Below are 27,886 nucleotides of genomic sequence, written 5' to 3'. Positions count from 1 at the left end.
AGGCACACAGCTATACCTCTGTGCTCAATCAAAGCTCCAGATAGGCTACTCTAGTGGGGTGTCCATGAAAAAGACCCTCCTCTACTGCAATCAGCTCCCTGATCCTGTTTACTCTTTGTGTGTTTGCTTGTTTGTTGGTTTGTTTGTTTGCTATAATGCCTGTCGATGCCTTGCATTGTGAAGACAGACAGCAGCTAGACGACGCTCCACATGGACCACCCTTGGAGTCGGCTGAAGAATGCTGATGCTAGTCTGAATTATACTTAGATGGTGGCTTATTATGTATTTATGTTTGATCTGCAGAAGAGTTCTGAAATGGAAAGAAGGTGATGTTGATCAGCAAGTAATATTTATAGGGTACGCAGAACTGTGAAGGCTTACAGCCTCGAAGCTCCCATACATCACTGACAAATGCATTTTATTGATTGCTTGGGGTCAGATTATGTCTTATGAGGACAGATTTGGTTCATATGAAGTTCTGATATGTCAGTTTTTAACAGAATATAATTTCCACAATACAGTGAAGGTGTTCAGTTCATAGTCCAATATATCAAGAAGACAGATTACTTAATGGACTCCTGAGAGGAAATTCGTGAATTAATCAGTGAATAATTAAGCTGTTAAGCAATAATTACATCATTGTAAAATAGTAATTTTATGACAAAAAATATCCATGTCAGAAGTAAAAATGTTTTTTTTTTTTTTAAAGATGGTTTTAACATGGGGTGAGTTGTTACTTCATCAGTTTAGCCAATGAGAAACTAGTTACAGGGGTGAAAGAACTGTCAGACATGACCACCACCTTCCTGGCGTGATATAGAAGAACTTACAGTTAATTATGCCTTTTAAGAACATTATTTTGATGAGTTCTGTAATAATAATAATACATTAGTAGTAAATTTATGTTACCTAATAATTTGGCAGTGATTTTCTAGTTCCCAGCATTCATTGCATAGAATGGTTAAGGTGAATAAATGTTGAAATTAAGTGTTATTTTATATGCTTTTCTTTAGTAGAGGTGAAGACACATTTGTGTTTAAAGCTGTTATGTTTGAGATTTAAGAGAGGTTTTGTTTTGATGCTTTTGTGGTTATTGTGCTGAAGAGTGGACTAGATGGTAAAAATGAGTCATGTCTTGTTCGTTACTTTTACATGCTAAATAAGTTTAGCATGCAATTTTATTAGTTGTTAATTATTAGTTAAGGGTATTCAAGTAAGTTCAATTGATTCTAGGACCACCATTCAATTTGGAATTATCTGGAAACACTCTTTAAATAATTAACTTAAAATGATGATGATATATGCCAAGCGCTGTCATGAAACTCTAGATGGTGCAGGCTGATGGGTCCTTAATGCAGACTGATGATATTCACAGCCTTAAAATACTTGGCACAAGCTGATTGGTTTATGTTGCATACGCAGCCAATGAGCTTGCTGCTTTACATTTAGATGGCTGGTTAGCATTCACTAGAGCAGTTTGCAGCACAAGTTCCTCTGAAATCCTCCCCCTTCCCCAGCTCCACCTGTATAGATCTGCTTTGGGTTATTTTAAATGCTGGTTGCACGAAATGCGTACCAATAAGTACATACCACTGCAGTTTCCAAAAGAAATGAACACTAGAGGCAGTAAACCCAGACACCTTTTATTCCTTTTCAATGAATAAAGTGTAATTTTACAATTACTGTAATTTATGACTTCAAAACAATTTTAATAGGCTGGGAGATTTGAAAACTGATGTTTTTGACTGTTAGAATGGTTAGATGGTTTCTCCGGTAGTATGGAGACGTACTTGAAAGTTGAAGTGCTCTGGTACAAATCCCGTGTATCTACATTTGGACAAAACGGTTAAAATCTGCATATAAGCCACGGTTGCATCAACAAATGCATTTTTATATCAGTTTTGCATTTGTTAACACCAGTCCGATCCTAGACTTCAGGGGGCCCTACGCAAAACTGTGTCAGTGGGAGAATAGGAGTTGTTATGAACGAATGAATGAAACGCATTTGTCTCGAATAGCGTTTACAGAAAGTGCTTGAGAAACAGTGTCTCTTCCATGGCTCTGTACTCTTTCAACTCATTTTTTAGTCTCGAGCAAGACTGTACGACATTCACGTCACGTGATTTGACTGATTTTATACCAAGAAAGGGCGACAGCTCACAGCATTAACCGCTGACCAAATATAAAAACTAAACACAAGGGGGCCCCCTAGTGTTTCGGGGGCACTACGCAGCTTGTGTATTTTGTAAAGGGAGGATCGGCTCTGGTTAACATTATCAGCCAGGTTTAGGGTTGGATTTGGTTTAGGGCATTATTTCCAACATGACAGAGCATTAACTTTTAAAGACAGGCCCTGGATATTTGAATTATGAACTGTCCCAATACGTTTCTTAAGCAATATAATAAAAACGTGCAAGTGTTCACGTATTGAACCTGTGTTTTAGCACCACTCAGTGGACATTTCTCTTTGAAACTGTGGCGAAACATGCAGTAAGGTACGTAAAAATGGTGTTGAAGTACCCAAAGGTACGTATATTTATGAGACCAGGTTGGCTATTTGTGCTGCAGCAGTATGTCTTAATTACTCATATATTAGTAGCAAGTTCCTGTACTTGCTTTTAGCAGCAGCAGCAATAATCTGTAGCACTCTTTGAACTTACACAGTTTAGAAGGAAGTTTACTTTTCTAATCTACTACAGTTTGTAAAAAACAAAAAAGGGAATATTATATAAAACTATAAGATGCAAGGCACCAAACAAAACTTAGAAATGTTGAGTTGGAAAAGTTAGGATTGTGTATGATTGTAGGATATTTCTGCAAAATCTGAGGAGTTGATCATTTTTATATGATTTGGCTTGTAATCCGACACACCAAGAATTCCTCATTTAAGGTATCTTTATGTGAAGTGAATCGTGTGAAATGACATATTCTGATATTTTTTAAATGTACTTTTTTTTCAGTGTTAAAACACAAAGAAGTACTGGATGTGTTAAATAACTTGATGGACTACTGCATGGTTACATTTATTATTATTAAGTTGGCTTGAGAAAGCTTATTTACTAGGGTTTGGATTGGGGATGGTTGCTTGCAATTATGCACAATTTACTGTTATTATTAAAGTATGTACTGCACGTCCTGATATTGCTGAGTTAGATGTGTTCATAGGTCAACATATTTTGTTGACCCTGGAACAACATTTTACTCCAAAAATATATTCTTGACCATATCCCTACACCTAAACCTAACCTTAACCATGAGTGATCCCTAAAATCAGAGGAAATGATAGATGAATGACACTGATGTACAAGCACCAAACAGTGATTTTAAGTGTAAACTTCACAAAATCTATAAACTGGTTCTTCAAATCTGATTGGTTAATCACAATGTTGTCCCAGGAACATGTCTCACTTGGTAAAATCAGGTTCTGCAGTATGTACTTGTGTAACTGCATCACCTTAAAGTGTTACCATTTTAAATGATAAAGATTTGCATCACTTAACCTAATGGGCATATATGGGTCATATACATAATCCATATTTTGGGATGCAGTGCAATTAAACCTTGGTGCATTTAAACCTAATGCATTTGTTGTTTGTATTTTCCATCTGACAAATAAATGTTAAACACAGTGTTCATTTAGCTGATGCCTTTCTGCAAATGTAGCATATTGTTTATTTTGTACTGTATTTTTATTGTCGCAGTGTTAATGAGCATCTGCAGTACTAGTCTGAAACGAAGCAGGAACCAAACGGTTTACAGAAGATGTACTGTCCACATGAGGTTTGCTGAGAATTCTATGAGCAGACTGCCCTCTAGTGGCACAAAAATAAAATCAAGTCTGTACGACCCTTCCGAGAAGAATAGATGATGGTTGCAGAGAAAGAAAGAAAAAAAGTTAATTTGTATTCCATCGAGATTCTTTTCACTACATCAGCCTATTATTGTAATTATTAGCTTTTTTTCCAAACACATACCTACAGCCTATGTGATGCACAACGTTATTTTGAAATGATAAAATTAGAAATGTTCTAGAAAGGATTTTTGAACTGTTCATGGACAAAGGATTACAAATACTAGGCTATTTATAAAATCATTATATAATGTATATGTTTTTCATATGATTACAGTAGTTCTCAACCGTTTCATTAACCAAGATTAATAAGCATCTAACACACATATGCAAATGTGTTGTAGTGTTTTCTCATAATTGACTGACTGAGCATTTACTCCCTTAATGGTGTCTGTAACAAATGTGTGTGTGAAGATCATAGGTAAGAACTGCAGAGGAAAATGAATAAGACCTCAGGGCTTCCCTTTCTGGAGCAGCATCTGGACTTCATTACCCATATTTACACAGTATGTGCATTTAAGCCCGTTTTGATCTCTACGTTTTCCTCCAATCTTTCCAGCATTTAATGGACTGCCAAGCCTTACATCTAGAATGAGGCTGAATCTACAGCAATAAATCTAGCCTCACGACCGCAGGCGCGGAGCTCTGCCTCTCAGTGCCGCGTGGTTTGTGCTTCTACTGAGCGACAGACAGGTCAAGACAGCGCCAAGCCCTGTGGCTGCAGCCAGCATGCATGCTAAAGATGCTGTATTACAGGCTTTATGGAAAGTGAGACCACATGTGTGTTCCTATGCAATAAAAATGAATTGTGCGTTCATTCATGCTGACTGTGAGCAGGTTGGGATAAAACGATGAAGAAGGCGTCGCTAGAGCTTTTTTTCTGGGGCACGACTCAAACTCCAGTAGCCTAATCATTTCCAATATAATATTTTAGCAATATGCCGGGCCATCCTCGAGGGGGTGCAACTGGAGCAGTCGCACCGGGCCCCATGCTGGAGGGGGGGGGGGGGGGGGGGGCGGTTTCCTTAATATTTTTGTCTTGTTTTCCAGTAAAAAATACATTAAAAGGATATCGAGCCTTGTTTTCTGAATAATGTATCAAATTGGAGTGAGTTTAAGCTCACCAAAGGTGTACGAAAAATAAGATAAGAAGGGGAAACGATCATTTTTCTGGCAGATTTATTTATTTAGCTACATTTTCAGAAAACAAAGCTTAATATGTTATTTTGCTTTTAAAGTGTTTGATTTTAAAATGTTTAGTTACTGGAAAACGAGACAAAATACTAAGTAAGAAAATCACATTTTAGTGTGTAGCTTCTGGATACGGTAAGCAGCTACAGGACTCAGCCTCATGTCTTTCCAAGCCTTTGTTTCCTCTACAAAAGAAGAGATGTTGTTGAATGTCTGTGACCAGTTTGGTGACTTTTACGTTCCACAGAAGGAAAAATGCAACATCAACACATCAGTGTTGCTATTTTACTGTTAGCTCTGTTAAGTTTGTACCCAAAAATGAATAAAAAGGCATGCTCTTTCGAGTTTGATTTTAGGTCATGTTATTTGGAGAAAGATTGTCTTATTTCCAATCTCAGACCTGTAGGTGCCTTATCTAAACCAGTTTATGATAAAAACAAATGTATCCTCAGTTTGCAAGGTCAGGTCATGAAATAAAATGGAGTAAATTTATCTGCGCAGTTTTCCTGTCTCCTGAAGATGAACACTTATCAGTCAGCCATGTGGCACGGCCGCACATCTTTAAGCCATTTGTGGAGAAGGCAGATAAAGAAGCTCATTCAGAGGTCCCTTCATCTCAGGGGAAGTGGATGAGACTCGCTCTTAAGAGACTGACTCGCTGCTGTAACGTCTCTTTATGGATTAAATACCATTTGTAATGCTTGAAAGAAGCAGCATTTGATCAAACCTACAGTAAAACAGCAATATTGTCAAACATTATTACAATGTACAATAGCTGTTTTTATTTGATAGCAGTTATTTAAAGGTTCTCTAACTCTCCTTAGCCTCTCAGTTTAGTTGGGCAAAGGATTTCCTGAAGATAACATGACTTTCAATCTTTTTGCCCCCAAGACCCCTCTATGAGGAAATATTCCAGGGTCCCTACACTTGACTTGTCGACGAGCATAAATGCTCAAAAAAGCATAAATGTAATTCAAGACAGCTTTTTCCATTGTAGTAAATCCCCATTCCTAGCAAACCTATGAGAGTGGAGTAACAAATCTAAAGTTTGAGGAGAAAGAGGTTACTCTTATGGGTATACAGTATAACACCTTTTAAAGAGCCTTTTTTTTATAGTGTTCAATGGTTACAGTAATTTTTTTACACTTTTATTCCTCATATTCCTTAACTTGATTTTAAGGAAATGTGTTAATCTCAGAGAAACATGAAGACATACAGCTCATTTAAATAAGAAAGTGAATGTAGCCAGTCCTCTGCTGTGAGGAGGCAGCAGTGCCTGATCTCAGCGGTTACATAATTGCATGCAGCTGCTGTTGATTGGAGCTGATTTGTGGTTCCACTGTGGCTCACTGACACACACACACACACACACACACACACACCAACCGTACACAACATCAGGCTCCTTGTCAAACAATGATGCTTAACCCAGCCAGTGAAACCTGCCATATGAAACTTTGAGACAAAGTATACATAAAAAATCTTGATATTTAAATGCTTCGTTTTATTATCAAAACATATGATGCAACGCAATACAGTGATGATTGACTTGTGAAGCAAAGGAAATTGCCAGAACTGATTTTTGTCTTGTTCAAACAAGATCTGTAAACCGAAATCTAGCAGTAATTTTGTGGAAAGGGCTGTATGCGGGAAACCTCCTCATGATATTCTGGAGCAGACATGCCCAGGGCTTTCAAATATAGGTCTACTGATCATTTCATGACCTGCAAAAATGTCAAAAACTTCATTTTGTCAGATCTCTCCTCCACCATCAGAAATCCAAAGCCTTGAATAATCACCCCAAACACATGGAGTGTATAGCTTTTATTGAACCAGTATGTACTAAAATATACAGAACACTTACACTTGCCAATCCAGCGGCAACATAGTGATCAAGATGTGATGATTTAGAGGAATCCTCCATCCTTTTTCTCCCATATTTCATTGTGTATGGTACAGTTTTCATTTCATGGACAATAAAAAAAATGGCTTCTTTTCCCGTTATATTTGCTCATTTTCACTGGAGGGATGTGGGTACAATGTGCCAATCTATCCAGCTTAATTTTACTATTGTAGGCGGTTTGTACAACAACAAAAAGTCCATCACCAAAAAAAAAAAAAAAAAAAAAGGTTTCAGGTTTTCCAGTTCTGGGATTCATAGAAAGGTTCATTCTTCAGTACAATACATACCATATTAAAAAAAAAAGAAAAAAATGAAAGGAACAAAAAGAACATAACACTGTTGATCTTTTTCTAATAAAAGTTGTTAGCAGTTATTTTCAATACATTACTTTTTTGTATTTAAAGAGCTTTGCTAATAAGTCATAAAGCTTTCTCACAGTAGGATTTTGACCGACACATCTTTCTGCACTGCTTAGCTGCGATTAGATTAAGACTGCAGTATGAGGAATAACTCCAAAGAATGGCTCTGAAACGACATGAGAACAAGAGTCACGCTGAAGATAACATCTCCCATTCCATCGGTCAGATTTACTTCAGTTGTCCTTTCATCCGACGACACAAGCGCCATCTTCTGGATTCTGTGCTGTTACGTCACATAATTCATTTAATTGTACCAGCTGCAGTGGTTGTGTTGTTTAGTGCAAAAAAAACGACCTTTTGAAATCATTCAGTCTGCTGTGTAACCTATATTTTAAGACGAAATGAATTAGAAAATCATAGAATAGGAATAAAAAAAAAAAAAAAAAGCGCATGTTCCAGTTTGATGCTTTCAGAAAGAACACCACTATAAACGACGGCATCGTTCTCCCCAATAATCACATCTGTTACTAACCTTTCTATTATTGTAACGTGAGTTTCTGACATCCGATAAGAAACAAACATAACAGCACCGTTTGGAAAAGAAGAGTCATTAGGAACGCTCGGAGACAGCCTCGGTCTTCATTAGCAGTTTCCATGACTCTTGCTGACATCTAGAGAGTAGTCTGCTCCCCTCAAAGTCTGCTTCAGATTGCTGATGTGTTTCAGTCTAAACGACAACAGACCATTAACAGGTCGCTGCCTTCATCTGACCTCGTTTCCAGTTCGGCTCACATGGCCGCTAGGGGTCCTCGTCCATGTCATCGAGGTTCGGAGCCATGATGAAGTGCTTGGGATGCATCAGACTGTGCTCGTAAGCGTACTTTTCCCAGCGTGCATCGTCGCTCTCGTGAGTAATGTAGCGTTCTCCCCGGCGCGTCTCAAACTCTCGCAGATCGAGCCACGTCTGGTAGTCCTGGGGCAGTGCAGACAGGGCTAAGTTGAGGTATAAAGCTCGGAAACACTCAGAGAAGCTGTTTTACAGGTTTTTAGGGTCCTTACCTGTAGCCACGGATGACTGAGGGTCTTGTCCACACTGTAACGCTTCCTCATCTTGACTTGGAGAAGGTTGTTGATCAGATCTGTAGCTGTAGAGTTAAATAGGCTGGTTAATACATGATCAGGATGTTACAACATTATTACATAAAAAAGAGGCTTATTCAAGTGTGCTGTTGGTGTACTTGTTTTAACCCAAAATGTATACATCTAATGTTCTTTCTATCTCTGATAAGTACATAAAATGTTCTTCTCATAATTCTTAGTAAATGAGAAAACAATAATTGGCATATACTATATAGAAAAATTTAATATTCGGCTTATTCATATGAAATAATAATCAGAAATATATAAACATATACAATGCTTCTTCATGGTAGTGCTTCAGAATCCATGTTCAAGTTTACAGTAACAAGACAGCTTTGGGGTTAAATAGCTTATAAGTAACAAATAGTTTATAAAGGTTTAGAAAAAGATTGTCTATTTGTGGAATTAAATCTGGGGCCGGTCTTTTGGGAGAGTCAAACCGATATTTTTTTAAACCGGGTCCCAGAGTGAATAAATCCCAGAGTGGACAGCGGATCTGTATATTTTCTGAAACTATGATGTCACGTCTTGCCGCTAGTCAGACACCGCTACGTTACGTAATGGTAACAAAAGCATGAACACACACTGAACGATTGCCTTTTTATTAACTAACATTTACACAGATTAATAAATGTACTGTTCCATGTTCATTTGTACAACCCACACATAGTCCATGATGTCTTCTTCTCTGTTTTTAGTGTATCTCTGTGGCAGAATTACAGCACCACATACTGGTCTGGCATGTATACTACATCATTTTGTGTTGGTTTCGTGTGGACACACATTTTTTGAGATGAGGGGAAAGAAAAGATCAGATGGTGGTGGTCGTGTGGACATAGGCTCAAAGGACCTCTTAACTTGCCGATCTAGGAGGACCTTTAACATACTGTATAGTAGGTGTGTCAGTCTTCATTTTAGGATTCCTACATTTTTGCTCTAAGAGTAAGTGTTTTAGCTCTTTATTCTGTAGTCAAGAGGACTCCTAGATCACGCTGTTGCCAGCAATACACATTCGAATGTAAACATTTCGCTATATTTTCGCTTTAATTGAATTGTGTACTTCTTTTCATGTGCGAGTTAGACAAGACCATAAATCCTAATGAGCATTTATAGTCTATTTCATGGGCTTCATATGTAAGGTTGAATGATAGGAGAATGATAATATAGTAATACAAAATAAATATAGAGCTGTTATGTGAGTTTCTTCACACAAAGTGTAATGATGATTTTGAGTATAATTGCTCCAACGAAAATAAGCAGAACTATAAAACTAAACATGTAATGATGTGAAACGCAGAGACAGAGAAAAGACATTTATAGTCTGGAGGAGGAGTGTGACAGGCTGGAATTGGGAGAGGCTGATATAATCTCTCAGGTCTGGGGTGGAAAGAACTATTCTAAACAGATGTGGGGGTGGACAGTCTGCGCGCCGTCTGACAGACATCTAGACATCTCCCTCTTTCTTCAGACAAATGAAAACACCTTATCCATCATGCACTACTGCCTATTTCTTCCAAAGAAATGTACAAAACCAATTTATGTTTTGGTTTATTCTCAGTAACTACAACTACTCCATAACAAAAACATGGTGGTGCAGAGAAGGAAACAGGTTCATTCTTTAGAAAGTAGCTTGAAATCATTAAAGCGTGACTGCTTACCTTCTGCAGAGATCTCTTTCCAGGGTGCTGGTGGGTACATGAACGCTGCGTTCTGGATTTGGTCGTTAATGTCCTCGTCCTCATTAAAGGGGAAGGTGCCACTCAAACTGACATAGATAATGACTCCCACTGACCACATGTCCAGGGAACGGTTGTAGCCTTTACTGCGCAGCACCTCTGGGGCCAGATACGCTGGTGTGCCCACCACTGAGCGCCGGAAAGACTTTTCCCCAATGATCCGAGCAAACCCAAAGTCACACAATTTTACCTGAAACAAGAGAGTGATCTCACTGAGCAAGTGGTCTCAGGTTTTGTCACAGGAACTCTTCAGGGAAGTACTTCCTTGAAGGCGCTCCTGATAATTTAAGTTTCATCAACACACTTGATGGTTACAAATAATTACAATTATTTAACTGCTCTCTTGTGTTATATTTGAAATGTTTTTATTTTAAAATAGTGTATTTATTATCATTTGGCATTTTTATGATTTAATAAATTATTATTAGCTTTTGGTCAACTCAAACCCCTAGTTTGGGAAACCCAGTGCTCATTATATGGTGATTTTTTTAATAGACTGTTGTTTACCTGAGGAAAGGGCTCTGCGGATGCCAACAGCACATTTTCTGGCTTCAGGTCACAGTGAACAATGTTCTTGAAATGAAGATGTCGCAAAGCCACAAGGATCTATGACAGTAAAGCAGTCACTTAATTGCATGCAGGTGTCAGCTGGATGGTCTTTCAGAAGCTTTATCTGGCCATCAATGTAAAATGCTCTTCTAATGTCAAAGAAAAACCCTTCATTTGTTTTGGACGGATGGATGGGTGTCATTTCTCCCCAGTATGAAAGAATTCTAGATGAGCTGCTAATGGTTTCTAATATGAAACGTACAGCTTTCTTCGTTTTCTGGACTGCTATAGAGTAATGCCAGTAACCTTTTTTTAGGAGGCATGCTGTGCGAATAAGTGGTTAGTTTAATATAAAAGTTTTAATAGGTAAAACAGGCAAGATGAAATGTAAAAACACACGCTTAAGAATCATAAAAACACTCAAATCACATTACTGTTCAAAGGTTTGGGGTTAGTAACAATGTTTTTAGTAACACAACTTTTTCTTTTTTTCTTTTTTAAAGAAATTAATACTTTAATTCAGCAAGAACATTACATTGATGACTTATAAATGAATAAATGTTCTTAAAGAGCCTGAAAAAATAAACGGTTTTCCGCAAAACTGATAACGATTGGAAATGTCTCTTTAGCAGTACTTTTAGCATCATGTGACACTGAAGACTGGAGTAATGATGATAAAAAGAAATTCAGCTTTGCATAACAGGAATACATTTCATTTTCAAATATATTCTCATAGAAAACTGTTATTTTTGAATTGTAATAATATTTCATAAATTCGTATTTTTGAGCAAATAAATGCAACACTGGCGAGCTTAAGAGACTTCTTGGAAGAACATTAAAAAATCTTACTGACCCCAAACTTTGAACAGTGGTGTATGAATGCTTGGTTTGATAGATGCGAGACCAACACCACTGACATCGGGCTACATGTCGAGAACAAACATGGATGCAATCACAGTCATTAAAAATGGCCATTTATTTTCATTGAAACAGAAGCATCTCAGCCACATCACAGCAGCTCTGTGGCTTCAGATCCATGACTAATAGATGAGCTCTCGTGGCCCCCAGGGGCCCAACTGCTCAACCCACAGACTCGCCGCCGCTCGAATTTAGCTCTAGATGAGATCCAGACTACTGCCTCATCAAAACAAAATGCACTTCAGAATACAGGAGACAAACATGAAAAATTGGATTTGCAAGGACGGAAGAAAACCAAGATATCTGCAAACCTGTGTGACGAGAAACTTGGTGATGCGCTCTGGGAGTTTGCTCTTCTCACTGGACAAGATCATCTCCAGCATGTCACCGTGGAGCTTCTCCATGACGACAAAGACTCTCTCTGGAGTCTCAAACATACACTCCAGGTTTACAATACCAGGATGATGCAAATTCTGTAAGAGAAGAAGAGCAGTCACATATGCAACAGATTGTCTCCAGCATTATGAATGAAGGAAGTCATGTTTCTACAGCCAGAATTTCTCAATAATCTAATTAAAAGGACTGATCACCTGTAAAATGGCAACCTCGTTTCTCAGCTGGCTCTCCTGTTTGGTGGGGAATCTCATCTTGTCTATTACTTTGATGGCCACATCTCTGCCTGTTTTTCTATGTTTCCCTTAAAACAGATAAAGGGGATATATAAACTCTACATAATACACCCAGACAGGATAAGAATTAGACAACTGAAATATAATATAATATAATACAATATAATATATAATATAATGAAAACTCCATTTACCACTGTAACCACCCTTAAACATTTTTTGTAAAATACTTTTACACTTAAAAAATATTTAAAGCTATAAAATTAATGAATTACACCTTATAAAAGTAGTAGATTTGGTACTAAGGAGTTAAGAGAAGTCAAATACATGAGTAAGCCAATTTTAAAACCAATATTTATGAGTGATGTAAACAAACAAACAAACAATAAACAAATAGCACTTAATTTCAACATTTACTCTCCTTGTACAGTCCATATCAAAGCATGCTGGGAAAAGCAGATTTCCCTCTCTTCATTTTGCACAGATTACTTAATTTTTTTAAGCTGTGGTTAAAGATGAAGGAAAAGTACTTAGGAAATAAGTTATAATTGTAGTCTTTGAAAGTGATCAGCATCGTTTCTACAGTCTCAAATACTAGTTTGTCTTTGTGAAATATATGAAAATAATAGATTTAAACTTAAGTGATATCCAGAGGTTTTATTAAGGTAGTACAGTTATATATTACTGGTATATTCACAAAGCCACTGAATTATTATTATTATTTTTGTCAGAATGTACCTCCATAAACGATGCCAAACTGGCCAGAACCCAACACTTCATCAGCAAAGATCTGATAGATTGAGCTGATGTCCTAAAGACGGAGCAAAACAAGAAATATTAAAATCAACCAGTACATTCAATCCAAATACAATTTCTCAGTCTACAGTTGAATTAATTTTTATTTCCTCTCTCAGTTCTTCAGTCTTGCGGTGTGGCTTGACCGTGGACATGACCGAACATGCAGAAGTGTGAATAAAGAGAGTGTGTAGTTGTGAAATATTTTCGGTAAACACAGTCAGACACTCACCACATTTTCCTGGATTTGACTGTTAGAAACAGAAATGCTGATGGACAGTTCCTCTGCAAAACAATACACACACAATGAGATTAGCTTTGGCATTTTATCTGGGTAATCTTCAAATGTGTGTATATATTATATATAGATATATACATATATATATATATACATTTAGAAATTTGATTGCTGAAACATTTTTCACAGTCCTATTCCCGTTCCTGTGCAAAATGTGAGAATAATTCAAACATATCATACCTGAAATATATAATAAATTGTCAATTACTCTGAAAATGACAAGCGTGAGTGACAGTAATTATTTGAAGGCACACTTTGTGCTCTTTCTGTTTATTTTCTGGGTTGGATTTGCCTACAGACGAACCCTTAATTAAGTATGTCACTCATCTCTGGGCTGAAATCTCTTCTGAATACTGAATCAAAAGTGTGTTTGCTTCAGAACTAAACAGCTTTCATTAATCCAGACCTGTCAAACCTCTTTAATCTTCTGTCTCTCAGCACAATTAAATAGAGGTGCATCAGGATATTAAATACTTAAGCTCAGCCATTTACTCTCCAGAACAGAGCTGCAAATCTGCTTGAAAGTCACTATTCACAGCTGTCTCAGTTTGAACCATTGCCTCATCAATGGCTGCTTGTTTGGACATTTTTAAACTTCCAACTTCATTCTGTTTCAGTGATTTATCACTTATATATGCTGATCCTTACATCCAAACATCATTCGGCACCATGCTGTTGACTTATGTTGCATCTGCAGTACTTTGAATATTGTGTGTTGCTAATTTTCTTTAGATGTGCTTTTATGTTTAGAAATGTTTATGTTTAAGTGCATAGAGTAAAATTATTATTATTATTTTTAGGAGCAGTAACTTGGTAATTTTATGTCATGACACGTCATGTGTATTTTAAATTAATTTAAAGTGCACTTTTTATAGTCTTTTTGGATAATTGTACATTTTTAATAGCATGTAGCACTAAATGTAACTATTACACTACTGTTCATCATATACACTACATCATATATAGATCAGTCAGTAGAATTCATTATAATCAGTGATGCTAACTACACTGGATGCGGCGCGGCACCACACTACAAATCCCTGACAGAAAACTGCTGCCGCGTTCTGTTTATGACGTGCTGACACAAATTTCAGCAGTTGCTTTGTCGCGTCCAGTGTAGCCACGGTGAAACGAGAGATGACTGAGGACGATGGGGAATGATTTTTAGATCCTCAGTACCACAAACGTAAAATCTTGTAAAATGAGTTTTAAGTACTGCAGCTCCATAGTATAAATCAGCGGTTCTCAATTCCAGTCCTCACGCCCAGTTCTGAATATTTTATATGTCTCTCTTTATTAACACACCTTATTCAAATAATCAGCTCGTTTAAAGTGAGCTCCATGCATGAACTGTGTTCCCATTGACATGGTCCCTACACAGTGTTGATTGAGTTTACGTCACTTCGGAACATTAATTCACAGATTTGCACTGCGCAACGTCTTCACACACGGACAAGTGTGACATACCTCATTCACGTCTCACACACTTCAATGCACTTTGAATGGAACACATGGCTGGACTGGCAATTGGGCATACCGGGCTTTTCCCCGGTGGGCCGACGTGCTTTTTGGGTCGATATATCTCATACTCATACTTTTTTTTTTTTTTTTTTAAACGGCCCATAAAATTTGTACATCGGCGGCCTATTTGTTTTGTTTTGTTTTGCTTAATTGGCGGCGCTGGCTTTGTGCCGGTGTAATGCATTGGTCAAAGTCAGTGTTAGTTTTTTTTTCTGACAGACCAGCCCATGAAACACGCAGATCAGCGGCCCATTGGCTCTTTTCTTGATTGACACTGGGCTGGCCCAATCACAACTTTAAACGAGTGAGCGAGCGGCAGCAGTGTCAGTGTGTATCTGTAAAAAAAGATGGAGAAGAAACGCAAGGAATGTGCAGATAAATAGCGTGAAAAAATAGAACCAGGCCCTTAAAGCAGACACTGTAAACTGTGTCAAAATATATGTTTTCTGACCTTCACCAGCTCCTGTGGCAGATGATGATAGTGAGGACGGAGGTTCAGGAGAGAGATGAGAAAGTGTAGAGCCTGCGGTAAGCATAACTACTTTCAAAACACTTAGGCCATGTCATGATTGTAGATTATTTCCACATCTGCATAGTTGACGATTACCGCAATTCACTAGAAATGTAATAAGAGGCGTTTGTAAACCATGTTTTCCGCCAAAATAAAAGCTTGATGCAGTTTGCGTCAAAATAAAAGATCATGTGCTTATCTCTTTCAAGTATAGATATTGGTACAACTAATTAAGAAAGTTTCCTTTATTTTTTTGTGCATTTGTTTTACAAAATATGGCTATTACTGTCATTGGATTAATATTATAACTATTATTATGTATAGGTGTAATGTAAATAGACACTGTAACTAAAAGAGGTTTGAATTTTTCTTTGTTTAATTTGCACACTCAATATGGGTTGGAGCTTTTAATTTTGAACTCTCAAAGTGCACCAGATTAATGAATTTAACATTAAAATGCACAAAATTTTCTCACGGGGGGCCATGCCCCCGAACCCCCCTAGAAGGACCAAGGACACACCACCATAATTTTAACAAAAATTCTGTAAGAAACACTGGTATTGCTATGCCAGAGCAACTTATTGCTTGTTTTAGGATTCACCGCTGTGGAGTATAGTTCAACTGTATTAATAAATATAAAATTTTGACTTATTTCATCTGTTAACTCTCACTCGTTCCTATACTCACTCATTACATGGCATTAGTGGTTTTAATGAACGTGCAAAGATGGGTGGTGTTTATGAACATATAGTGGGCCGGTCTGGGCAAAAATGCCCGGGCCGATTTTTTGTCCCAGTCCAGCCCTGATGGAACATATACATTTGCTTCGAACTGGAATCATGGTGAAATATCCTGTGATGTCCACTTCGCAGGGCACTTAGGTTCGAATAGAACAAACCTCTGAAGCATTAGAGAAACATTCGAAATGTGCAGAGCAAGGGGACCCGAGGACTGGAATTGAGAATCACTGGTATGAAAAGGGTAGGCCTAGTGTGAGCGCAAATATAGAAATTAAAAAGTGATCGTGCATAAAAAAAAATAAAATACAGTAGGCATGTTGTGGAAATGCCTTCACATGACATCAACACCTCTGTGCAGATGCAATTGTACAGTAAACTATCATCATTGTTCCTTTTAAAACAATGGACAATGGACCGTTCGACCACTGAATCCAGCAGTGTCCGGCAAAACATCGAAGTGCGCATCATTGATCATTGTTCTCATTAAAAATATTTTTAGATCTGCAGTTTAGTTTTAATATGAGTTATTGCGCACATATAGCACTCCTCGCTATGTCTGAATTAATATTTAATATTTTGTGTTGAACTTCTGCGTAATGAATTTTGTAATTTCAGTGCTTATCTCCATTAATGAGAGTGGAATATTTAATGTGAATGCATATCGAAATGAAAACCGTTTACTTCAATACTTTACTCAAAAAGAGTTTGTACGCATGGTCTAGATTGTCCGTAAGTTTATTTTTTATAAGTCCAGATATGTGCGTGGTTATGCTTACGCATATTTGTGTGAACGCAACGTTTATAAATGATATCCCTGGTCTTTCCATATGGCTTAAAACAATTGCTGTAAAAAATATTTTTTGTAATTGTAAATAAACTAAGTTACAACAAGAAAATATTGTTCCTTCACAATTTCAAGTTTAATTCAGTGTGTTATTTGCTGTTTCTTTGTTATTCTTTGAGAAATTTACTAGCAATTCCTGAGTGAAACAGTTTCAAAAAAAAATTATACTAATCATATGGACAATATATATATATATTTTTTGTATAATTTACCAATTGTATGTAAAAGGCAGTATGTACATTCGGTTAAATATCTCCTTTTCTGCTTCATGGATAAAAATGAAGATTCACTTCACATGTTTTTAAATGAAAGAGCTCTGACTTTGCTACTCACTGTGATCTTTACTCTGTCCTGCAGCGGCGCCCACACTGGGCTGCGGTGTTACTGGAACGGGCATCAGGGCCTGGCGGATGGCCCTCTCCCAGCCCTGGGCCACCTCCAGCCCCACGCCCCCGGCAGCCAGCGCAGGGTTGTGGATGTGGAGATGGGGGCCGCCGGTGTTCTCCCCAACATAGTACACCATGGTGGCAGTGATGACCTCGAAGCAGTGTGGATTGCCCCCCAAGGCTAAACTACTGAAGTCACGCGCAACCTCCACCTGCAAGATCTCTGACAGGGGAATCTCCTGTAGGTCAGACAATGAGTCAGAAATTTAGACACTGACTCAGTGTCAGCTAGATAAGATCGTTTAACCAATTAAACAACCTCGCATTTGCTCTTTAGGTCTGGAAATGAGTCATTAAATGAATCCACGTGGTGTTGAATTAAAACGTCCAGTCCAGTATAAAATGGTGTTCAAAATCAACTCTATGGTGTCAAAGTGACCAGGATCTCAGTGATGAGAAGTAAAGGGCAGTCGCTTTCCAAGTCCATGTGGTTCCTCCAGGTTCAAAAAGGTACTCTGAAATGTTCCTTATCACATACATCAAAAATAGCACTGTCTGCGAATTCAGCCCAAGCTTGCAGTCTAGGGTTAAGCTTCAATCTTCACTGACGACGTGAAGCCTAATGTGCCAAGTCTGATTATGACAGTCTCTTAAGAGTCCACCTTCTGTCCAGCCCCCGAACTTGCTCTCAGATGAGACAGGAAAAACAGTAGCTGTGGCCAATCAGCGCAAATGCTGTGCCTGTGGCCTGCTCTGAATATGAGATGAAGTGCTTGTGGTTTGGTGGGTGAATCATGTGACCCAACCCTATGAAGAGCTCCATGATTACAGGGGAGCGCTTGTGTGCATACGTGTATGAGTGTGCAGGCAAGTCTTACTCTAGCCACCAATACATTATGTAGGAGGTGGTCACACTTAAGGAGGTGGGCTGTGGTTAGCCCGAGAAAGGCCTGGAACCCCCTTACCCAAAAAAACCAAAAGTACAGGGCTTCTATCTTCAAAAGAGAACACTATGATTTCCAAATGTGCAAATCTGACTGGTTCTGTGAAGTTATAGATGAAAATCAAATGCATGATCATGTCTTACACTATAGTTTAAGTATAAAGCTTTGGTTGTTTTGGGAATCATATACTTTACTCATTGTGCTGAGAAGTGTGTTTTTCTTATTGACTACCTCACGATTAGTTTGATTGAGGAAAAAACTGAGAACATTCCAATAAAGTGATGGACAGAAATAGAGATGTTTTTTTATTAACAAACTGTCATTTTTTTGAATTATGTAGTGGTTTCGTAATAGTGAATCTAACAAAGCCTGACATATATATTATTGTCAAGGTTTCAAAGAACTAGGATCTGTTTTAGAATTTAATATCCGAGCTGAGCGCCAAGCTGATAATAAAGTGGTGTGTAAAACCGTCTTAAACACACCCTGAAGTCGCACCCAGGGTAGTGAGGTTTCCTGACTTTAGTTTTACAGCTGGGAACACTGGAGCTGCTACAGAAACATTCACTGAAACACACACGTTCTTAAAAAAAACTATGGGCATTTAAATATTTAGATTTTCTACTGATTTTATTATGGCACTATGACCTTCACATCCCTAGATGTGTGAATGTTTCTGAAGATATAATGAATTTTCAGCATCATAACTCCAGTCCTCAGTGTCAAAGAAAGTTTGGACATACTTTATATTAAGTGTCTAACTACTATGTACAAGCATTTAAATTAATCATTTGATACAATGCACTTATTACTTATTGTATGTATACATGTATTAATTGCTTAATATAACTTTTAAATGGTTGTGCACATATTTAAAGCTGTCCACTTATCTTAAAACATAAAATGTAAATGTACATAACATACTGAGTGCACACACACACACACACACACACACACACACACACACACAGTAGTGCTCTAAATTATTGATACCCCTGGTAAAGGCGGCTGTAAAATAAGTCTGCATTGTTAATCCATTTGATCTTTCAAAAAAAAAATCTAAACTTTAGACTGATTTTGTGAAATCAGTATTTTTCTCTAATAAACAATGGCCACAATTATTGGTACCTAATTCTTATGAGTAAAATATCTTTAAAGCATATTTCCATTTTTTAGCACAACAGGGTGACTAGGAACATGAAATTATCCAGCCTTGGCTTCCTGTTTCTCTCTCTCTCACACACACACACACACACACACACGACGTGCAAAACTACGCATCTGAACAGTCAATAGTAAATACTTAAACTTATAACAAAACATACTTACAGTAGCTGATTCAGAAGCACCAGATTGTCATTGCAAAGTCAGAATTACCTCCTCTCCTAGGTTCACGAAATGGTTGTCTATAAAACGCGTCACTGTTCTGTTGTAATTAATCTTAAAGATTCCTACATGCATCTACATTCAGCATTGAAAATTCCCATTTCCACCATCAGGGCAATAATTAAGATTTTCCAAACTAAAATCAAAACAAAAATGGGTAACTGAGAACGAAAGCAAGCTTTTGCCATGGCTGTCCCAGTCCTCTGACCTGAACCCTGTAGAAAATGAGTGGAGTGAACTGAAGCACCACCAACATATGGAGCTGGGAATCTATAGTGTCTGGAGAGATTCTGGATGAAGGAATGGTCTCTGATCTCCTGTCAGATGTTCTCGAAACTCTTCAGGCATTATAGGAGAAACCTCAGAGCTGTTATCTTGGCAAATAGATGTTGCAAAAAGTATTGAATAAAAGCGATTAATTACAAACATTAATTTCATAATGAGACCCCCCCCCCCCAACATTTTAAATTATTTTCCTCCAGTGAAAGGTTGCGTTTTTGTACATTTAAAAAATAAAAGATAAAAAGGATTAATGATGCAGTTTTATTCTCACAGCCTTTTTTTAATCATATTTACCAAGGGTATGAATAATTGGAGCACAACGGTATATATACATATACATGTACATATACACACCCACACATTCACTCACACACTAACACACACACACACACACATATTTATAATAACTGTAATATGATTCAAAATAAACGTTTTTTTAGAAAAGAGAAAAGTAAAGCATTAAAATGATCTGCCACCACATTTTCTGTACCGCTATGAGCAAACTTGTACGAACACATACTGTATGATACAACACAGATAAAGTGAAACTATTCCACGTCCCAGAATAAAATGATTCTATTTTTCAATGCAGTAGTACAGTTGCATTAACCATATAACTACACACTATTTTCCTATTTAATGCTGTTCAGTTACTTTTTTACAATCTATATGGTTAAAAGTGCAATATAAATAAAGGTGACTTGACTTGAACTACACTGTGTTTGATACACTTCCTGCCTCTTACTGAATGGCTTTTAGCTCAAGCTGAAGAAGAGGAGGAGGGGTATTCTGTGGTACTTGCCAGACACCTCAGCGGTGAATGTGAGAGGGGAAAATACTACTGCCTTTAGCTATGTCAAATGCTCTAGATGAGCAAGTCATTATAATGTTTTGACATTACAACGATCAAAGGAGGACTGCAGTATAATCAGTTTCGTTACAAGTATATGAGCAATATTATGATTTCTGGGGTTATTCTAAAGGTTGTTCTCGATAACAATCAAATATACACATAAATGTCAATTTTCTTTTTCATCAACAGAGTATATTTATTTTAACATTTAAACATGAACCTTGACAAGTAGAATACTTATATCAGAAAATAGAAGTTGAATTGAATACGTACTTTGTAATATTTGGCTCCTGAGTCATTCTGAAACAGAGTCAGACTTTTGCTGTCCAGTCTCCAGTAGTGTCTCTTTCTCTGAGGACAAAACAGGTTTGACTCATTTCAAAACTCAGGAAAGTTGTGAGAAAACACATATTGATATAAAGGGCATTTAATGCAAATTAATTATGATGCCATCAAAAAGTCTTAGTGTAAGGTAAAGGCTACTTATTATATGAAACTGCACTTTGCCTTCCAGAAATAGAAGATCATGCAGGTTTGAAACAACAAATAAATGATAACTGCTAGGCAAATTTCACAAAAATATTGCATTGGATTATATAATTTAATAAATCACAGCCATTATTTATCTGTCTTTAGAGCAACGGCATTGAAACAGTAGAGCTAAAACATCAGTATTCAACTACATATTTATTGCAACAACAAAAAGGACTTAAAATGACACAAAGAGAGCTCTGGGATCCTTACTGATGACTCAGATTATCTTAACATAAACATAAACTGGCCAAACAAACCAATTCACTAAAAAGAATCAATGACAAAAAGTGCAATGAAGCATTTTGTCACACTATACCACACACACACACACACACACACACACACACACACACACACACACACACACACACACACACACACACACACACACACACACACACACACGAAAAGAAGGTTTTTAATGGAAAAGTTACCATTTCATGAAAGGAGCAGTTGTAGTTAGTAATACTTGTAGTAATATCATTGTAATACAGTTATGCCCTTAGCAGATGCTTTCTTATCAAAATGCATAAACTGTGAAAATAAATAACCAAACATGTGAATATGAAATAAAATCTCACAAGGTTGTCTCGACTGGTGTAGTGCACCATCCATCCTTCTTTGACCATAGTGGAGCTCCTCCTCTTGGTGTGTTTGACGGACTGGACCACACGCATCAGAGGGATATTGGTGCTGGTAGAGGGGCTTTAAGAAGATATGAGACACGGCAGTGATCCATAGTGCTGATGTGGATCATTGATCAAGACTATTTCAACTCTCAACTTCTGAATTTAAAGGTTTGACTCACCCAAAATGAAAATTCTCTCATCTTTTACTCACCCTCAAGTTACTCCCAACATGTATGACTTTCAAACCAAACCAAACCAAACCAAACCAAACCAAAGTTGCTGGTCCCCACTGACTTTCACAGTATGATGAAATACTATGTTAGTAAAAACCAGAAACTGTTTGGTTACCAACATTCTTTTAAATATCTTCTTTTCTAAAAAGAAGCAAAAAAGAAACTTTTTTTTTTGTAAAAAAAAAAAATAATAATAATAATAATTTTTGGGTAAACTATCCCTTTGTGTCTAAAATATCTTACATTTAGCATATTTTACATGCTTTATCAGTTACTTATAAATAAAGAGAATATAAAGAAATCTTAAAAACAAAAAAGCAACAATATACAAATGCTGTGATAAATCTCAATTAGTCTAATGCAGTACACATACATGTAGGATTTTTTATAATAAAACAAAAAAAAAACAAGTAGATAGAATAGAAAAGGAAAAGGAAAACAAAATGTTAGTGTTTTTTTTTAAAATGCATAAATAGAAAACAAGTAGATAGAATAGAAATAGTGTTAGTGTAAGAGGGTCAAGATTTTTTAATAAAAAGAAAAGTAGACAGAATAGAAATGCTATAGAGAGAGCAAGTGTTAGAGGGTCAAGTTTTTTAAATAAATAAAAAGAAGAGCAGACACAATAGAAAACAGGATAGAGAGTGCAAATGTTAGTCACGTTTTTTTTTATAAATAAAAAGAAAACAAGTAAATAAAACCGAAATAGAATAGAGAGTGCTAGTGTCATGCTGTGTTCACACCAAACGCGAATAGAGCGTCAAATTCGCGTCTACCGTGTCTAGTTTGCCGCTTGAACATTTTGAATGCATTCGCGCGTCTAGAGCGAAATAGACGCGCGTAGAAAGCAAAAGTTTGAAGCGAAATTGACACGCGTCTGAGGCGAAATCCGCTTCTTGTGGGAGGGGCAAGTGCTAGAGGTTGTCTGTTTGCAAGATGGCTGATGTTGATCGAGCACTCAGGTCTTTTCCACTTTTTCCTGCACACATCCCCTGAATAAACGCATTATCTTGTTAGAGAAAAGTAGCTGTAGGCTATATTAGGGGGAAAATAGTTGTAAAAAAAAACAGCGGGAAGGCCGCGGTTCGATAAACGTGTACGTGACTCAAAAGTTAAATGTGTATTTACAACACACTCTTCCAAGCGAGGTCCTTTTTATTCCTGAAATATGAACTTGTGTGTGATACTTTTGCCATAAAGCTCCGGTTGACTGCTCACTGACAACATCAGTCGTTCCTCCATGTTGAATGAGTGACTCCTGAGCAGGCTCCTGATTGGTTAACGCGGCGCGAATTGACGCCAAAGTTAAAATTTTTCAACTCGGGCGGCAGACGAGAATTCGCGCCTATCGCGCCAGACGCTCAATCCCCGTCATTCGGGCGAACTAGACGCGCGAATGAGGAGAATTCGCGTCTTCCGCGCTGCGCTAAACGCCTCATCGTGCCGCGAGACCTCCAGACGCGCGTAAACGTGCCTTTGCATTTACTTAACATTGAAATCATTCGCGCCAGACGCTCTATTCGCGTTTGGTGTGAACACAGCATTAGAGGGTCAAATGTCGAAGGAAGAAATGTGTTTTTAGCCATTTCAGCTACTCGGATCGAGTTGGGAACAGTTAAGGTAAAGGTCAGTGGAAGTAATTTTGTGGTTGGCACTAGAATGTGCCATTCACATGCTGAATGCAAGCTTCTGGAGGGGCACATACGTCTGAAGTAGTGAATTTAGGTAAAGGGGTGCAGAGCCAGTGGGTGTTTTGTAGGCATTTTACGATTCTCCAGAGCATATACCTGATGGTCTTCACAGGTTCTTCATCCTTCTCACGGTCCATGAAGGGGGAGTCCATAAAGAAGATCTTGTCTTCTGGAGTGGTAGGTTCCTCTGAATCATCCAGACCACGACTACTATCACTGTTCACATCACTGTTGTCTACCTCCATCGTGGTATCAGAGTCAGGACCTGGGCTGGCCGGCTCTGAAAGAAACATACATTAAACCTACCTAACCATGTTTCTATTAGTACGTTTTTCATTTTAGTTGAATGTGGCTCAAACCATGACCATACCTCCATTGAAGACTCCAAGGCAGTCTTTTGGTACTTTTGAAGCACATCGCTTGTGGCAATTGAATTTACAGTCTGGTGAAGAAAACACCTCATGATCACTTTGTTTTTCTACATTTGTCTAGAATTGTTTTCTGTATGGGAAAGCGTAAAGGAAAATGGCAATACTCACCTTTGCACTGCATGCCCTGGCGGAAAAGCCCTTTGAGCAGCCGTTTGCAGAACTGACAGATGGTGGGACGGGTGTAGGTGTGAATGACAAAGGTGTGAGGGACCTTCACCCGCCCCAGCACCATCTTCTCCATCCAGATTGGCCGGCCGCTCCATGACGGTATCCGCTTACCTGGCTCCTGATGGGGGCGCTGCTGCAGCGGAAGACAAGGAAACAAAAAGCTGACTAATTCAGCTGTCTAATTCACATACTGTGTACATAATGCTCTGAAGACCACAGAGATACTACGAGCAGTATGACAAGTACGATTTTGTTGGAAATTAATACTTTTAGGATCCATTTAACTAACAACTAACAAATGACTGTAAAGATTTTTACAGTTACAACATTTTCGATTTCAAATAAATGCTGTTAAAAACATCATGGTTTTTACAAAAACATTAAGCAGCTCAACTGATTTCAACACGGATAACATAAAAAATATTTCTTTAGCAGCAAACCACTATATAAATGACATTTTACAATATATTCAAATAGAAATGAATAAATGCAGTCTTAATGAACATAAGAGACTTCTTTCAATAAAAATATCTTACTCATCCCAAACCACTGAACGTTAGGGCTTTCATAGTAGATGTATATTCAAGAATACAGTACAGCAGCCATCTATATCCATCTATATGAATCTAACACAGAGGAAATTATTTTTAATGATTCAGTTTTTCACAGCACACATTACTTTACTTAATTCTGAAATGATAGCTCAGATTAATTACTTAAAACAAATAGAGAACTGAGAATTACATTGCTTCTTCTCAAGAAGGTTTCGAAACTGTCCACTCCGTTCAAATAAAAGCTGCTCAACCACAGAGGATTTCAGAAAATCTGAAAATTATTGATCTGACCTTTTTATAGGGGTCAAAAACAAAAGAACTTTCTTCCCTTTCATATGCTTATGTGGAGAACATTTCATGAGGCCTAAAGAGCTGTCAGATGTAAAGAGCTAAGTTTGTGATATTTCACAATATTTTAAATACAACTGCATGGGTTGGCAGGGACAGCAAATACAATGTCAGGCCTCCAGAGGAGTTTATTTGAAATCAAATAAGCATAACATACGAGCAAAGGTAGAGTGTACAACTAAAAGGACACCATGTACTTGCCGTGTTTGGGTTTGTACTGATATGAGGTGACCGCTCTAAAACAATGCATATCTTTCAAGCCAAATATATGGTAAATATAAACTATAAATATAAACTAATTACAAGTGAAGCATAAAAAGTATTTGGATATTTATGACATCCAAAGAGTATGCAATTTCACTGCTTTATACCAGACCTCAAAGTATACTAGACTATATGTGCGCATGGACCATAAAACCAATCATAATAATATCTTAATTATTTCTGGCATAAAAGAAAAATCAATCATTTTGATCCATACAATGTATAGTTGGTTATTGCTAGAAATAAACCAGTGCTATTTATGACTGGTTTTGTGCTCCAGGGTCACATCTCAGGATCTAATTTAACCATTTTGGTTGATATTCTTAAATAAATACTTTTGGTTTAAATTTGGTAAATACTTTTAAAAAGATTGTAGTTATACAAAAAATTGTCCAAATATTTTTTTTTTTTAAATCAAACAAACAACGAAAGATCTATGTCATATAATTTTAAAAACTAGAAATAGTGTGCAAAAAAAAATAATAAAAAATAATAATAATGAAAAATGTTGAATGAAATCCTTCCTTACCTCTTCCAGGCTCACGACAGCATGCTCTGCAGGAGCAGGACGAGGAACAGACAGCGACGGGCCGGGCAGAGACACATTAGAAAGACGTCTTTTCCTTACACCGCTACAGTTGTTAGGGATCTTAAAGGCGCATCGTTTGTGATAGTTCAGGCCACATCCTAAAAATCCACAAAGAAACTTTAGTGTTCAGGATTAGTGTCAGGAAAAAAAAGCCTTGGATTTGGTTCAAAGCAAGATTAGAATATTATTAGAGATAAGGTCAATGGTCAAGAAGATCAAAATCAAGCAGAAGGTTTAAGGACTGAAGATAAGATGACACACAGACAAACCCAAGGCTAATTCCATCAAAGTTTTACTCCTAAACTCCAGCAGAGGGCTCCCGCTTCTCTTTTCAGACTCGCAGACATCTGGGCACTTCAACATGTTCAGATACCTACTCAGAATCCAAATGAACCTCCTGAGGACTGGGTGGGGATTTTAGATTATTATTATTTTTTTACTTTTCTAAATCACATTCACAACAGTTTAAATCCTAAAGTGCTTTAGCATGCGTCTCTATATGAACAGCTTGTATCCATCAGTGTGGCTTCTTCCAACTGGAGCCCATAATCTTCATGCAGCTTTTGATTGTCACATCCAGCGCTTGGCAGAAACACTGGGTTTCATTCAGACAGCCCCTGATTTCAACTTCAAAGCCGAAGCAACTGCAGCACTGACACATCGCTCCGCATGTCTAAATCCATGGCCTCCAGTCAGACTCCATCACAGATCTCTAAAGCAGTCTCAGACTCACTGAGAACCACAACAATACCTAGATTCAGTTCATTTACAAAGTGCTCTTTTATGCCGCTGTTATTTTAGTCAGTCAATACTTCATTATGTAATTTTCATTAATTTATTTTACTCAAATGGCAAATACACACAAAAAAAAAAAAAAAAAAAAAAAAAAAAACAATGAAAAGTTTTAATTACATTTCTTAAAAGTTTTTAAGACTCTTTTCTGCTCACCATTTATTCAATTAAAAATACAGTAAAAACAGCAATACTGTGAAATATTATTAGAAGGTAAAATAATTGTTTTCGTATGAATACATTTTAAAATGTAATTGATTCCTGTGATCAATGTTGAATTTTCAACATCATTACTTCAGTCTTCAGTGTCACAATTCAGATTCAGAAACATTCTTATTATCACTGTTGAAAAAAAAATCCTTAATGCTAAATATTTTTGTGGAAACCATGATATATTATCATTCAATAGTTTGGGTTAAGATGAAAAAAAATATTCAAAAAGGATGCATTATATATATGTATATAATGTTACAAAAGATTTCGATTTCATATAAATGCTGTTCTTTTGACCTTTCAATTCATCATAGAACTAAAAAAAAAACATTTAAAAAAAAAAATAAAGTTTCATGATTTCCACAAACATATTAAGCAGAAAAAAGTTTTCAACATTGATAATAAGGACCATACTGTACTTAAGAAGTCTTTTATCTATTCACTGTATTATGTAAAATCCTTTTATATTTTTAATTGTTTTAAATTCATTTTAAATAAGTCATAAATAAGTTTTAAAATTGCTAGTTTTATTTTTTGTTATTATTTTTCTTCATGATTATGATTATTTTACTTTCTTTTATGTAAAGCACTTTGAATTACCATTG

The 27,886-nt window shown here is 37.0% G+C and overlaps 1 protein-coding gene across 2 annotated transcripts in view; it reads right to left on the bottom strand.

Annotated features, from left to right (window-relative positions):
• Window positions 1-7,239: 7,239 nt before the first annotated feature.
• Window positions 7,240-27,886, bottom strand: part of prkd3 (protein kinase D3) — a 96,888-nt gene continuing 76,241 nt past the window's right edge. Inside the window, exons 5-19 of one of the 2 annotated variants that reach the window (XM_059520859.1) lie at window positions 26,217-26,374; window positions 24,462-24,654; window positions 24,293-24,364; window positions 24,019-24,202; window positions 21,951-22,074; window positions 21,109-21,186; window positions 17,318-17,609; window positions 13,303-13,355; window positions 13,014-13,086; window positions 12,237-12,343; window positions 11,958-12,119; window positions 10,687-10,785; window positions 10,102-10,369; window positions 8,363-8,448; window positions 7,240-8,276 (exon numbers count right to left, since the gene is read on the bottom strand). In XM_059520859.1, coding sequence (XP_059376842.1) covers window positions 8,103-8,276; window positions 8,363-8,448; window positions 10,102-10,369; window positions 10,687-10,785; window positions 11,958-12,119; window positions 12,237-12,343; window positions 13,014-13,086; window positions 13,303-13,355; window positions 17,318-17,609; window positions 21,109-21,186; window positions 21,951-22,074; window positions 24,019-24,202; window positions 24,293-24,364; window positions 24,462-24,654; window positions 26,217-26,374 — 2,123 coding nt within the window. In that variant the 3' untranslated portion in view covers window positions 7,240-8,102. The remainder of the gene's footprint in view (window positions 8,277-8,362; window positions 8,449-10,101; window positions 10,370-10,686; window positions 10,786-11,957; window positions 12,120-12,236; window positions 12,344-13,013; window positions 13,087-13,302; window positions 13,356-17,317; window positions 17,610-21,108; window positions 21,187-21,950; window positions 22,075-24,018; window positions 24,203-24,292; window positions 24,365-24,461; window positions 24,655-26,216; window positions 26,375-27,886) is intronic. The other variant, XM_059520860.1, reaches the window with a different exon arrangement.

The sequence above is a fragment of the Carassius carassius genome, chromosome 32 (genome assembly GCF_963082965.1).
Source record: "Carassius carassius chromosome 32, fCarCar2.1, whole genome shotgun sequence".
Lineage (NCBI taxonomy): Eukaryota > Metazoa > Chordata > Actinopteri > Cypriniformes > Cyprinidae > Carassius > Carassius carassius.
Note: the sequence above shows the minus strand (reverse complement) of the source record. Positions and strands in the feature narration are given on the sequence as shown.